Here is a 15,097-nt window from a genome sequence, read left to right on the forward strand (position 1 = left end):
CATATATGTTTAAGCTCGATCAGTGTTTTTTTAATTAAAATTTTCTCCAATAATACCATTTCCTTTCTATTTATCTTTTCTGTTTGTTAAAACTTTATAAGAAAGCCAAAGTGAATCATTCCTTTAATCTCATGGCAAAACTAAGCAAAAGATCTTGTGCTAAGTGAATTTTCAAAAAACACTAAAGAGTTCTGGGAAGTGTTTCAAAGAGTTCTGTGTGAATTTCTTTGATTAATAAGTAAGTTGAGATTTTAGGGAAATTAAGCCTCGACATGCATCTTCTCTAGTACGTACTCTTATGTTGTAAACTCGATTTAGCCAATCCAACAATTCTGTGGTGGTTAAGTACTAGTCTTAGAGTTGGTCTCATCATTCTTTGTTACAGATACTTTGAAGTCTCACCGCATAAGTAAACAAGTAGCTGGCAGTAATTAAGGTGGGTTATTGGAAATTAATGGATTATTAACCCCCTGATGCCACTTCACTTTTCCCTCTAATGGCATGGAGGAGAGAACTTTTTGAACGTGGCTTATATATATGAAGCAGTAGTTTATAAAGGTAGGAATACAAAACCCCACCTAAGTACCTAACCGGCATTAAAATAAGCTTACCAAAGTATTAAGTATTGTTTATGTCCCCATTTCTATATTATATACAGGGTCAATGTGCTTCCTTTCCTTTCCTTTCCTTTAACCAACTCTTTCATAAAAAAAAAAATTAACTAGAGACATTAATCCATAATTAAGTGGCCGGAGGAATTGAATTTCCTCTTTCCAATAAACAATTTCACCATGCATGCAATCTCGGATCTTTATCCCCTCAATTTGCCTGTCCCTCAATTTCTTCAATTCCATCTAATAGGGGGATAGAAATGACTACCTTACCCCCTGTTTGAACACACTGCCCGGGGTGGGGTTCATCTCCCTCTATTAAAAGGAATTGAGGAAATTGACAGACAGACAAATTGAAGTGATATTTTTCCATGCAATCCCCTCACTATATAATTAATTATAAGCAATTTCTGGATCGTATGTGGTTAATCCACTGTACGTCATTGGCATCATTACCTTCTTCTGGGTATTCCATCTAAGAAAAATGCCATCCTATCCTTTTAATTTGGAAATGAAATCCTACTTGTGCAACCAGCCTAGCTTAGCCTAGCCTAGCCTAGCCTAGCCTATATATATATATATATATAGTCTGAGGCACCTTTTCTAGCTATGGGCTAGTTGGGCAATACAGATCTTCTATAACGCACTGTCTATAGCGGTTTGTGTGGCTCAGACAAAACACCATGGGCAATGTCTGCCTTACCCCTGTTCTGTCAAGCTTTAGAATGTGTGCCTTACCCCTGTTCTGTCAAGCTTTAGCTTGCTCTGCAGGTGGGGGCTTCACCTTCAATATGTGGTTCATCTCTCTCTCTCTCTCTCTCTCTCTCTCTCTCTCTCTCTCTCTCTCTACAGTCACACACCCCCATGTTGGATTCCCGTGCTGCTTCCATATCCTCTCTTTTTGTGGCCTTGTTTCTTCTTTCTTTTATATATATTTAAAGGGTTCTATTTCCCATCTGGTCCCCGTTTAATTACTAGGTTTACTCTCTGTTTTGTCTTTTAGCTCTTTACTTATTATTTAATCTTGGGGGCCGGTGGAAATTTTCAATGGTTTAGACAAACTCCATCCATATATATATATGGATGGATATGGAAGTAAATAAGAAGGAAAGTGAGTGACCGGCTATTTTATTAATTATCAGGTTAGAAACGTATGGTGTTGAAGAGAATTAGATTATTATTATTATTATTTTGATAAATTGAAGAGAATATATGTATATATATATTAGAAGAAGTGCTTAATTTGATGAGCTAATATATATATCTGACCTGAATAATTTAGTAGAGTAGTACAAGTAGTGGAGTTTCAAATTGTTAGTTTTTTTTATTATCTCTTCGATCCTTACAGGAAAAGCTGCATTATCTGATCATGGAGAATGATCTCTTGCTGGAAACATATTATCATTTTCAAGAGCATTATCATTTTCTTTTTCTTTTTCTTTTTTTTCTTCTTTCTTTCTAGGAGATCGTAAAGAATGCATTAAGAGAAAAAAACCAAACAAAAAAAAAAGAAAAAAGAAACAGCTCCAAATACACAAAATTATCCAAAGAATTGATATTTAGCTGGCATCCCTAACCCCTCTTTTGGCAGTCTTTTTTACCCAAAAGAAAATCCGCTATCAGATTAGTTTCCCTAAAACATGAAAATCTTCCATGAAATAGAAGACAAAAAAGGCTGAAGGAAATACCAATTTTGAGATAACACAAACCACGGAAGATGAATATTTCTTTGACAATCACTATCACCTCCGAATCACATTCAATTCATAACTTTTGAATGCCGAACTCCCTAAGTCTTATGAAGACTGAAAGAGATCGAACGTCATCGTCATCATCCTCATCATCTTCAAGAAGTGGGTATATATACCGGCAAAGTTAATATCTAATTGAAAGAAACAAAATGGGAGCTGATGAACTTATCACCACCTTCAGCTAGCTAGAATGATTGATTATATTTGTACTTGTTGTGGATGGAGGAGAGCGAGAAATTAATTAATTAAGCTCATCACCGGCCAGGACTAAGTGACTAACTACTGGCCTGCTGTGTGAGTAATAAATCCCCATTGTTCATATATAGATCGATTAGAAATTTTGTCAACCCATGACCCACCGCCCACTAATGGTTATTATTTCCTGAACACCATGCATAGCTGTTTCTGTTTCTGTTTCTAGATCGATCTCTGGATCTGTTTTAATATCTGTTTGTGTTCCCTGGATGTTGTGCAACCTCAGCTCTATATATAGTGATGTGTGTGCCCTACTAGCTACTTTGGCCGCTTGATCGATGAACAACAGGAGGTAGAAGGAACCATCTGCAGGCATTACCATGTAATTAATGCAGATCTAGCTTGCTAATTTCATCTATCTATCTATCTATCTATCTATTCCACTTTATCAATCAGTAATTATAAAAGAGCAAACTTTCCTATATTTTCGTGGGGTCTGTCGTCTAGTCTTAGGTGTCCAGGGTTTACACGGGCAGGAGCAGGACGTACTACTTATATATAATGATGCTTTAATTAAGTTTTAATTAATTTCACTTTAAATAATCTGATCGAAAATTAAAGATAAAACAAAAACATACATACATATATTGCTTATTAATTAATTAACTTCTTTCTCATCATCTTCTACCTGCAGACACTAAACCAAACCCATTAAGGCCTGAGGTCCAGTGTAAAATCAAAACAAAGAATCAATGCCAAATATCACCACACCAAATACAAAGATTCTTCACATTTCTCTCTCTCTCTCTCTCTCTCTCTCTCTTTTGTTGTGGCAGTTAAATGGGGAAGGGGGGGGGGGTCAAAGCCATTGGCTTTATTTCTTGCTGCTTTTTTTTTTTAGAAAAAGTAAGTGAACTTATAAGGATTAACAAGGGAAGAGAGTAACTAAACTGGTTAAAGACTTAAAACCTCACTACCTTAAAAGTGTTAGGGAATAATCTTCTTTTTAAAAAAATTTAATTGGAATACACATTAATTCCCACAAGAATATATATATATGGTTTGGAGTAGTACTGATACGCTCTGCCATTCGGCTGGCTAGCATAGCATCTAGCTGACATATTACCATACTACTGGCCGGACCCAAAAAAGCAACTATATATGCCATGCATCATCAATGGGTCAGCCCCTAGCTATTGGTCCACCACTAAAATGAAATATGTTGTAGGGTCTCCACAATAAAACCCAAACCCAAACCCAAACCCTAACTAACTGATATATATAGTAATTAGGTAATAGTTAGGTGAGATGAGGAACTTAATTCAATCTTTAATTTTAGTAATCATGTTAATTAGCTCCAGTGCTTTACAGTTTTGTTTATAAGTTGCCATTTGGTGGCTAGCATCATCAATCTTATTAGACTTCTTTGACAGCTTCAATATGGGACCACTATCCATATATGTACGTCTCACTGTTTACTATTTCACCTCTCTCTCTCTCTGAAAAAATTGCAGTGCTTGGTAGGGTCCAATATCAACATATATGTATGGGCAATGGTGAGAGTTGAAATTAACCTAAAGCTAGTCTAATTTTAAATATTACTGGATATTCCTAATTTATTACTACTACTAATACTGCTCCTTTTTAAGAAAATATTTACTTTTTTTATATTATTATTACCATCCTATTTATTATATGGGAAAAAGATCTCTATTTGATGTTGTTTTCTATGCCTTCTCACAAGGCACTGTAACAGAACTTCTCTGCTCCCTGAATAGATACCTAGACGTGCTCACCCATTGTCCGAGACCTTTGTGTAGAGATCTCTTACCCTTTTATTATATTACTTAAACACGAAAACCGCTAATTACTTGGGTATTAAAAAAAAGAACTAATTACAAAGGAGTAAAGGGGGATTAAATCTCCATAATTTACTTTATTGACTGTGATTACAGTGAGTAAAGTTCCCATTAAACACCAATTATTCTATTAAGAAGTGCCAGCTAAGATGCTTACACATTTACATATTTTGGTTGTATATGACATCTCATCTGCTCCCTCTCGGAATCTCTCTCTCGATCTCTCCCGATCTACCGTTACCGGGAATTTTGATGGCGGTAAAAAATGGCGGAAGGTCAAAACAAGGAATCTAAAGTGGGAAGACTTGGAACATCTTTAATTACTTTTTAGGGTTAGGGTTATGAGAGGTCACGGGGAGGGAGAGAGACAGACATGACATGTCACACTAGGGTTAGGGTTAGGGTTAGGGTTTCTCGTTTCTTTGGTGACCACAAAATTTTAGGGTTTTAATATGCAACGGAAGGTGATGAGGTATCACCGCCAACATGGGACATGTTGGAGCTCTCCCATTTGTCTTCCTTCCCACTCCACTCTCCCTCTCTTTAACTTTTATTTTATATTTTATTTATTTAATATCTCTCTCTTACATACGATGACGATGACATGGATTAGGCAGGATTTTAAAACCTTCTTTCACGAATAAAGAAAAAGTTTAAAAAAAAAAAAAAAAAAAAACCAAAAAAGACACAAACCGATCCCTTCTCTCTTCTCGCTTTCGTGCATCGAGAATCCCTTCACTTCTAACCCATCAAAACCCTAAAAGAGTTTAGGGTTTCGCCCCTTTTCGCATTCGAATTCTACTCAACCAGCTTCGAATTTTCTCAGCAAATGATTCTCATCAGCTTCGCCGCGTGACACTCTTTCTTCTGAGACATCTTCGTATTCACGCCGTTCCTGAGTTGTTGAGCACATGTGACTGGTCATCGTTTCCCCTTATAAATTTCCGCAACGGGTGATATTCTTCTCTCCAATTCTTATTTGATCTTCTCTCGTTTTGCAGCTACGATTGATAATAGGATGATCGGTCTGACCAGTGGTTAATTGAGCTCAGCTCCATTTCACTTCCGTCTTCCATATCATCTCCGTCTCCAACGCTTCCTTCACTACAGGTTTCTTTTGCTTTAGATCTCATCTCATTTTAGGTAAGGTTTCCCATCTGTAATTTCTAGTAGTATTAGTACTAAGTACTTTACTGTTTATGGGGTTAACTGTTTTTAGTTTCAAATTCATTTGCGGATCGACCACCTTAATCTATATGTTTTCCACTTCATAATTTTATGTTGCGATCAGAATTAATTTAGTGAAGTGTACACTTCGAGTCAGTTTCTATATTGCACGATGAATCATTTGATGTATCGAATATCTATCATTTTCATTGTTGAAAGCTATATCATTAGCTGGTAAATTCGAAGTTGTATTCGTTGTTATCTTAAAAGAACGTTATTTTATGATCTAATTTTCTATTTTTTGAAGTGGGTTCAGCTACGCCGTCGAATATATTGTATGTAAGCCATCAAAAAACCAAAATAAGTATCTTTCCTATCATCTTCGATGACGAACCATGACCTTTCATCTTCTATTATTAGAACCTTAACAAGTGTAGTTTATGATGCAATTTACTACTCCAGGAAGTATTCTAGGCACATGATCTTCGATCACATGTTCTCTCTTGTATTAATAAACCCTAGTTCTTTGTTTCAAAATTCAACAGCCATCCTTTGTTCTACCTTGGAATTTTTAGGTTTCATTCTCTAATTCATATATATTTAGGCTTTGATTCTTTTTCTACCATCATTGTGAATCTAAGAAGCGATATTATTTGGCTGCAGTGCTGTTCCATTGGTTTTGCAAGATGGATGAGAGTGTCATGGGGGACGGCAACCATACAACAAGTGATTTAACAACTCCTGTTGTCAAGTCTTTTATCGGGCTAATTGAATCCCGACCTAGTGAGCTAAACAATGCTGATAAAACACTTAACACAGATAGATGCGCGCATTTTTCAATCCGGTAAGCCTCAAGCTCTATTATTTGATTACCACTTTGAAGTTATGTACTTTTTTTTCAGTTCTTCAATATTTTTCCTTTTCCCAACAAAACCAAGCTCTAGTTTTTGCTTGTATGTCTGTATGTGTGTATGAATGTATGTAGGTGCCAAGAGTTTTCATCAGTAGAATGGTGTTATCATCATGAAATAACTGCTACTTGAATTTAGTTGTTTCTACTAATTCATGAAGTATGATGTGATTACTTTTGAGTTCCATTCATTAATTTAGCTCTTATTTTGATCTTCAGATGTTTCATTTTAGTATAAATGAATTAGCAATTCAACCTGAGCAACATCATATGTCTTGTTTTTTAATTGCATGATCGATATCATTCTTAATGTAAGGAGGAAGAAACCAGTGGATAAGGAATTTGTCTGATACCATTGAGTTAAATTCTTCTTTCTTCTGATTAAATTATTCATTATTGTTTCCTTTTCAAGATAGTATACATTTTCTAGGGAAGGTATATGGACTCATTTTTACCAATTATGGACAAGAACTCCATGAAAAAAGGACTCAAACTGCAGTCACTCAAATTGATAATCTTACTGGAAAACCTCCATAGAATGCACTTAGGTTGATGGGGGAACATTTTGTAGTGCCATATTTTTTGTTTTTGGGGATCTTATTTATCTTTGTGCTTTGTAGTCACTATTTCTTGTCCTTCAATAACAAAATCATCAAACACTGCACTTAAATCCCTCACTTTTTGGCCTAAGCATCCTTCATCCTTTACTGCTTTCATTCTTTGGTGAGATTGAAGGTGACGTCTACTGTTATGACTAGGTTATCTGGAGGGTTAGATCTCTCTGCTAGTTTGCTATGTCAAGTCCTCTATTTTCATCAGAGGACTTGACATAGCAATACCTTGGTTAGTGAGTTAAGGGCCAAGGGATTCTGTACAATTTAGATCTTGTCCTAGTGAACTTACTACTGCTGAGCCTTTTGGCCTTTGTTCCTCATTGGCTGCTCTGAGAGATGTTCTATGCTATTTTCCTAAAAAGTTCTATGGTGTGTAGTGGTTATGTTGCCGAGGTTCGTAGAAAAGACCGGAAGATTTGTTGGCCATTTCCGACAGTTGGTAACTGTAACAAATTGGAGGAACAAACACTTCCTCCTCTACATGTTCCTGAATTCAGATGGTGGAGCTGCCAAAACTGTCTGAGGAAGATTGAAGCCAAAGATGTTCCAATAGGAACTGGATTGCTTACAAATTGTTCCAATATAGCATGCAAAACCAAAACTACTACATCTGGAGTCCCTTTCACATTATTTTGTGGTGATGCTCAAAAGTTGCATTCTGGCTTTCAACAATCTTCTGAACTCAACATTGTTGATGGAAGGAAATCCAGTTCAGATGTTTCTCTTCGTGTGAATAATGCTGAACATTGCCCAGCATTATTTGAGACCATAAAAGAAAAGGGAGCTGAATTGGAGCACCCAGTCACAAAAGGTATGCTTATATCTGATCTCCCCATCATTTTGAAGGAACTTCAACTGTATGACCCATTCTTCTCTCTCCTGCAGATATTCATAGGTTGACTGATGGTATCCCAGAAGAGAACATGAACCTGGCAATTTGTAAATCTACCTGCAGTCCGAAGAAATATGATACCAGCCCAGAAGGAGTAAACTTTACAAATGGTGGTACTTTTAGTACCAATTTTCAAATTGGTAAGAAGGGATGTGATTTATTTTCAAATGAAACTGCCATTGCTTCTCCGTCCAATTCTCATCAAAAGAGAGCTCTGGAAGTTGCCTCTCTTAAATCAAAGGGTTATGAATTGGTTAACAGTTCCAGTGAAATCTTTCACAAGGAATCTGTAACTCTCAAATCAAAAGGTGATGAATTGGTTAACAATTCCATGGAAATCTTTCACAGAGAAGAGCCAGAATTTAGCAGGATCAATTTAACAAAAATCAATGGGGAACACAAGGATGTAGTGACTTCTTCTGTGATATCTGAGGTAGATAAGGAGGCTTCAAACGCTGTAATGTGTCAAAACAGAAAGCGTCAGTCCCTGGTATCAATTGATAGTTCTTCTGAAAGTGATGAGAATTTAGCTGGAGAACATGTTCAAGATCAATATCACGCAAGTCAGCGTGGTAATTCAGGTGACACTTCACATGGGAGCAAACCAAGAAAGTTGCGCTTGTTGACTGATATAATAAGAAGAGAAGCACTTGCTACATCGGATAATCTTTATTACACTGAAGGAGATGCAACAACTGGTTGCATGAAGACAGAAGGTGCTCAATCTAAAGCAACACCAGATGCACCCTCTGGGATGGGTGTATATCCTGTTACCGACAATCAGGTGGCTTTCCAAGGAATTGATAAAAAGGTTATTCTGGGTAAGAAAAAGAAACACAAACTTCCACAGGATGAAGATGAGGGTTCTTCCAAAATGGGTAGGCAAAGTGGAGTGACTGAAAATATTAAAATCCGTAAGGAAGATTCTGAAATTAAAAACACAGATAATACAATTGCTAATGGTAAACTAGCAGGAGATGCATCTGTCCTGATAGGTTTACATCCTGGTTACAAAAGTTTTTTGGGAAAGCATAGAAATGGTAAAAAACCTATCCTGGGTAAGGAGGAAAAGGAGATGATGTCTCAGGTTGAAGATAGTTTGTCTTCCTTGGCACCTCATTACGAGGTTATTTCCAAAGAGGCTGAAGTTAGGAAAGATGCAAAAATCAAGTGTATGGGGACTGAACATGTTTCCATTAAATCATTACTAGGTGGAGTTGCAGGGAAAGAGTTGAATCCGGGCGCCCAAAGTTGTGTAGCTGCTGAACAGAGAACACAAAATCTTGTTCTGGATAAGAAGAAAAGTAAGGTGCCTCAAGTTGAAGATGAGAAGTCTTCCATAATGCCTTGGCAAGAGAGCGTGCCACACAAAGAGATCATAAAGAGATACCTTGACAGGAAGCGCAAGATTACTCCATCTGATGGTTTGAAATCTGTTCGAGTTCCATGTACTGGAAGAGGTATACAGCATGGTCTTGAACATCATATGCAGACCCATAGAAAGGGTACTCTGAATAAGAAGCAAAAGAACTTCCCTCAAGTTGACTGTAGGATTACAGTCCCTGGTGAAAGTGGTAGTTCTTCTTTCATTTGCTGGCCAAAGGTACAGTCTTTATGCATATATGTGCTCTAAAATATATAGTGTGCTTATTACTCCATATTGAAACATCCTCATTCTGATTAATACTTAACCTTCTCTGTTATATATGACCATTTGGTGGCGGCTTGAGCAGGTTTTTGATAACCTATCTACCTTAGAAAGATGTAATTGATCATGCAGATTATTTCTTCCTATTCCTGACTTCAAATATCAAACATGTATCCCTGATGTGGTAGTTCGTTTAGTTTTCAAACATATGTTTTTTTTCTTGTAAATTCTCGGTTTCCATTTTAGATTAATATCAACTTTTATCTTATATGTATATGTGGTGGGTTTTCATGGGAAATCATAGAGGGATATATTTAATCTGTTTAATTTAGTGTAATACACCCCCTGCCTCTTACCACTGATGTGAATCCCAACACCTGCCCCCCAAACTTGTTCTGTGGCATTTCACCAAAATATCATGTGGTAATTGAGCATAAATGCTAGAAAAACATACAATCATCTATGCCGTAAATAACTGAGCATGTCAGTCCATAGAAAGAGCCATACACTCTTAAATTATTCTTAAATAGTAACATTATATCTCGGTAAGAGATCAACTTACAACGACATTAGAGAAGTTCCTGTTTGTGCTTCTCGTGTTTTCAGACTACACTTTGTTACTAAATTTTTTTGGGAGAGGGGGGGGGGGGAGAGGGGAGAACTAATCTCCTTGTTTACAGAAATAATTAGTTCAATCAGAATTACAATGGTGTTCATCTTTCTGTGCAGGTTCCAGAAGAGGATCACTAACATTAGAAAAATGATTCTCCTCCTACCTATCTTATAGATTCCAGGAAGTCAGCTGGTTCTTATTGGTTAACTTCCCGCCATGTATGAATAACTTCATTGAAATCAAAGCTTGATAAGTGCTATATAATTTGACTAAGTTAGATCTTGTTCTCCATAAGTTCCATAACTACCCTATTGTTTACTGAGGACCTGAACCTATAGGAAAAAACTGTTTATAGGCTTCATCTTTGGAAGAATTGCACTTAGCTCAGCCAGAAAACTTGATGACTCTCCAATTACCTGCATAAGATTTTGGATCAGTATATTCCGTAGTATATGTTAAATGGGTTGTGCACTTTGTGAAGTAAAATCACTAATAAAATTTGAGTCTAGTTTTCTTCATGCGGATAGTTTATAGTTTAGCTGTTGGTACCTGTGCTGAGAATTTTTATGTTACAATGCAATATGCATATTTATATAAGCTTATGTGTATAATTTGCTTTATTTTTTCCTGCTTTTTCCTCCTCTGTTGCTTAATGATTTTTATCTTGTAGATTGGCTTCTGTAGATAATCCTACTCAACTGTTATGTATGTATTTACAGAGAACTATATATTTACATATTTCAGGATTCCTTTAATGCGTGTAATTATGGGAATGCGACTAATGTTGAAGAGCCTTCTAAACTTTCAATGGATCAATGTGATCAAGTGGCCAATAAGATATCCGAACAGGCAGCTTCAGATGATATACCCATGGAAATTGTGGAACTCATGGCCCGAAATCAGTATGAGAGGCGTCTTTATTATGCCAAAGATGCTACAGAGAACAGGTACTGCTTGTCAGAAACAACTGAGAAAGTTATAGATTCTGGGCTAACAGATTCCACTGAAGCCCTTGGGAATGAGATGTTGAGATTACTCCATGAGAAGAAGTCTAACTTGCAGAAGTCTCAGTCCAGCAAAGAAAAAGATAGCATTTGTTCAGGTCCTAGAGAGGGACTCACCAAACAAAAATCGGATGCCTTACCTTCTAGTTTTGATGGAAAATACAGAAGCATCAATTTCAGTACAAGCCGACTAGAACAAGGTCAGGCCTCTAGTGGATTTAAGGCATTTCCACAGCATCAAGGAAAGCTACCAAGTCAAGTCCAGTTTCCTGTCATTGGTTCAAGAAGAAGCTGTGGTACTGAAAATTGTACTTGGGATGGTGATATGGTTGGGCAAAGATGCTGCAGTACCTCTGCTCAGTCGTCAGGTGCATATCATACTTCTCAGGTACCTTTACAACAAAGTGCATTTATGGAATCACAATCTGTTTGGTCCTCAGGCCCAAATCGAACGCCTCTTGAATATAATAGCCCTCAGAAGTCGGTTACTGGAGTGAGTAATTCAAACAGGCTTTCTCAGTCTCCTAATCCATTACCTAAGGGATATGTGAATTGGGAGACGAACGAGGGGGTTCATCCGGATTATCTGTCTGCTTGCACAGACAAGGGAAATGTTTATTATCCAAAAATGAGAGGGCCATTAGATTTATATGCTAATGAGACATTATCAGCAATGTATTTGCTCAAACTCATGCATGCAGGAGTGGGCTCAAGTAGTCCCCGAAATATGAATGATAATCCAGAGAGGTTCCCTAAAGATCATCCATTTCCCCATGACCAGATTATCAATGAATTGACTGGGCTAGAGGCTAGTGTGTCGAAGTCCAACAGGGCCTTGGTCGACAAACCTTCATGTGATTACCATGGTAAAAGTTACCATGTAGGAAAATCCCATGAACATTTTCCTCCAGTTTCTATTTCCAGGGCTGTTGATTCTCCAGTATCGAAGGATGTTAGTTTTCAAAGGACTGCTGGGTTTTCAGGTGGTTTTTTGACCAAACAATTGCCTCGTTCCCTAAAACATCAAGCAAGAGAGGGCAAGAAAAGATCCTATTCACCTGCACAAACTCAAGGCCCCAAATTTCACATGTCTGCCTCCATAGATTGTCCTACAAATGAAAATCGTGAATATGTGGTCCATGATTTGAAGAAAGGATTTCTGTGTCTGCAAGCTTCGGATTCTACAAAGTTTCCTGAACAACCTCAGACAGAGGAAGGTTCAACAAAACATGTTCAACTGAAGGTCAGTAGAAAAGATGAAACAGTTTCTCCTGTGGAAAGAATAAGTGGGATTGAGAGCTGCACACTTAACAGGAACCCAGCCGACTTTACCATACCAGAAGCTGGAAATATTTACATGATTGGAGCTTCAGACCTGAAGTATAGGAAGAAGAGACCATCAAGGGAAAGTGGTGACCTGGTTAATAGGGATGGGCATAAGCGACAGAAGAAAATGAAGCTTACAACAATAAATGAGCACAAACAGCTTTAGATCTTGTTAAAACACTTTTCAAGACTTCACTAGTAGTACCAACTACCACCTTACTGTCATGCAGTTAATTGTCAGGTGAAGAACTGCATCTATTTAACCCACTCTGGTTGAGGCAAGTGCGTACCACAGCAGTACCAGAACCATTTCTTGGATTTGGTCCTCAATTGGCAGGAGTCGTGTAAATGTTCTAGAAAACTCTATAAGAAGCTCTGCAAGTATGCATAACTGAACTGTAAATTTCAGACTCACATGTACCAAGTCTACTGATCTTTGTTTATGGTCTACCATAAGTTCAAAGCTAAGAATTTCAAGCTGTGCAGTGAAGCAGGTAAGGATGGGACATGAAAATTCTCATTTTCTTGCATAAAGATGCCTCATGATTATCAGATTTGAGTCTAATGTCGACTTTCTGCTATTTACAGGTCTTATGAAATCTTCTTGGTTTCTATTGCCTCTCAAAGTTTTCAAGTTTCCACTCAGGTGTAGATCTTTACAGTATTGCTCTCTGTGTGTTCCTAGCACAAATCAGCTATTGAGGACACAGTCAATAATAAACATGTATTATGTAGTGAAATCTCAAATCTTTAATAATGACTTGCGTATCTTCATATGGTTTTTATAGATCTGGAAAAAGCCTACGACAAAGTTCCTAGAGAGCTAATCTGGAATATATTAGAGAAGAGAAGAGTGTCATGTAAGTACGTAGACATAATTAAAGATATGTATGTTGATGTTGACTAGTGTTAGAACACCGGGGGGCCAAAGTAGTGAATTCCCAATATCAAGTGGGTTACACCAAGGATCAGCCTTGAGCCCCTATTTGTTTGCACTTGTCATGGATGACTTAACCAGGAACATACAAGGAGAGGTTCCATGGTGTCTTATAAAAATTAAAAAAAAAAAAATTAATTTTTTTACATTTTTACCCCCTGGCCATACAGTTGGATTGGATCGGTATTGAGATCGGTCTCAATCGATACCGATCCGATCCAACCAAAATCGACCGATCTGATCCAATACCTCAAACCATGCTCGTGGATGTTTCTGATTGGTCTACGAATTTGACCACGCTTCTACCAAATTTGGTGCCCATTCACGGTCGTGTTTCCACCAAATTTGGTGCACACCTAGCTGACAGTGGCAGCAATCATGGACATGTTTCCACCACATTTGGTGCCCACCAAACTGACAGTGGCAGCAATCATGGCGGGCGTGGGAACATGGTTTTAGTAATCGGTATTGTGACCGGGATCGGTCTTGGTCAATATCGATTTGGATCGCCCTGAATTTACCTTATTTTTCTTTCAAAAAGCAAATCGGATTTTCTATATATATATTTTATCCCTTAGTTCCCACTAATTCATTGGTACGGATTCACCCAAAACGGTATCACCATCTGTCAATTCTGATACGAATTATCCGATTTGGACAATCAAATACCGATTTCTCAAACCATGGATGAGAAAGGAAATGGTATCAGGGCTGATGGAATTCTTAACATAAAGAAATTTCTCGAAGGGCTGGGAATCCATCCAGTTTCTTAGTTGATTTACTTGGTGACAACAAGATCCACCCTGAGACCTTAGGGTCAGCCATCTAAGGACCCCCTGATTGTTTTGTCCTCAGAAGCCATTTATTTAGAAGTGAGATGAAATAAACTTTACAGGGAGACATTAACCTTCACCATGATACGTACGTAAACATTATTGACTTCACCAGTAGTCATGTGGCAAGAACATGGGAGACATTGGTGAGTCCATGTTATAGAGGATCTTGTCCCCGTCTCACTTGTAAATTTTCAACTCAATAAAAGTAGATAATGCGGATTGAATCATGGTTCAAAGTTATGAAAAATTTACAAAAATACCATACGCGACCAAGTCATTTATGGGGTTCTAGGAGGGTACGACAGTCATTTCACACGTCCTGTATCAAGACGCAGGGGCGGCGTGCGATGCGCGACCGGATGGCATTCTCTTGCTCTATTTAATAATAGAGGTTAGTGGGCATGTTTGTAAGTTTTTGTAACTTTGGAGACATTTTTATAGCATGTTCATTTTCTGTTGAAATTTAACCAATGTGATGGGTGAAGAGCTTTTAAAACATGGAGCCATTCAAATAACGATTAATTGCTTGTCAAGTGACAAGTTGAAAACTTAAAAAATCCACCAACCCTAAATTATGATATATGAAATATAATTGTCTCACTCACTCTCAAACGTATTGACTAGGTGATTAATTTTTTGATGGAGACTGATTAATTTGTACTTTACTTTTGCAACCAAAATATCACTAAAAAGTTTGTTCACCTCCTACCTTGTCTACGTTGAGGGCCATGTCT

The 15,097-nt window shown here is 37.5% G+C and overlaps 2 protein-coding genes across 2 annotated transcripts in view; both read left to right on the forward strand.

Annotated features, from left to right (window-relative positions):
- The window catches only part of LOC122671235 (probable plastidic glucose transporter 2), a 39,325-nt gene extending 29,550 nt beyond the window's left edge, over positions 1-9,775 (forward strand). The window contains exon 17 of the mRNA XM_043868351.1: positions 9,762-9,775. The gene's annotated coding sequence lies outside the window, so the exon portion shown is untranslated. The remainder of the gene's footprint in view (positions 1-9,761) is intronic.
- LOC122671233 (protein EMBRYONIC FLOWER 1-like) lies at positions 5,345-13,362 on the forward strand. Its single transcript, XM_043868346.1, has 6 exons — positions 5,345-5,559; positions 6,247-6,427; positions 7,485-7,918; positions 7,993-9,602; positions 11,005-13,084; positions 13,179-13,362. Exons 2-5 carry the CDS (start codon positions 6,270-6,272, stop codon positions 12,754-12,756), a joined length of 3,954 nt encoding a protein of 1,317 aa, XP_043724281.1. The 5' UTR covers positions 5,345-5,559; positions 6,247-6,269; the 3' UTR covers positions 12,757-13,084; positions 13,179-13,362.
- Positions 13,363-15,097: the final 1,735 nt, after the last annotated feature.

Source organism: Telopea speciosissima, chromosome 8 (assembly GCF_018873765.1).
Source record: "Telopea speciosissima isolate NSW1024214 ecotype Mountain lineage chromosome 8, Tspe_v1, whole genome shotgun sequence".
Taxonomy (NCBI): Eukaryota; Viridiplantae; Streptophyta; class Magnoliopsida; order Proteales; family Proteaceae; genus Telopea; species Telopea speciosissima.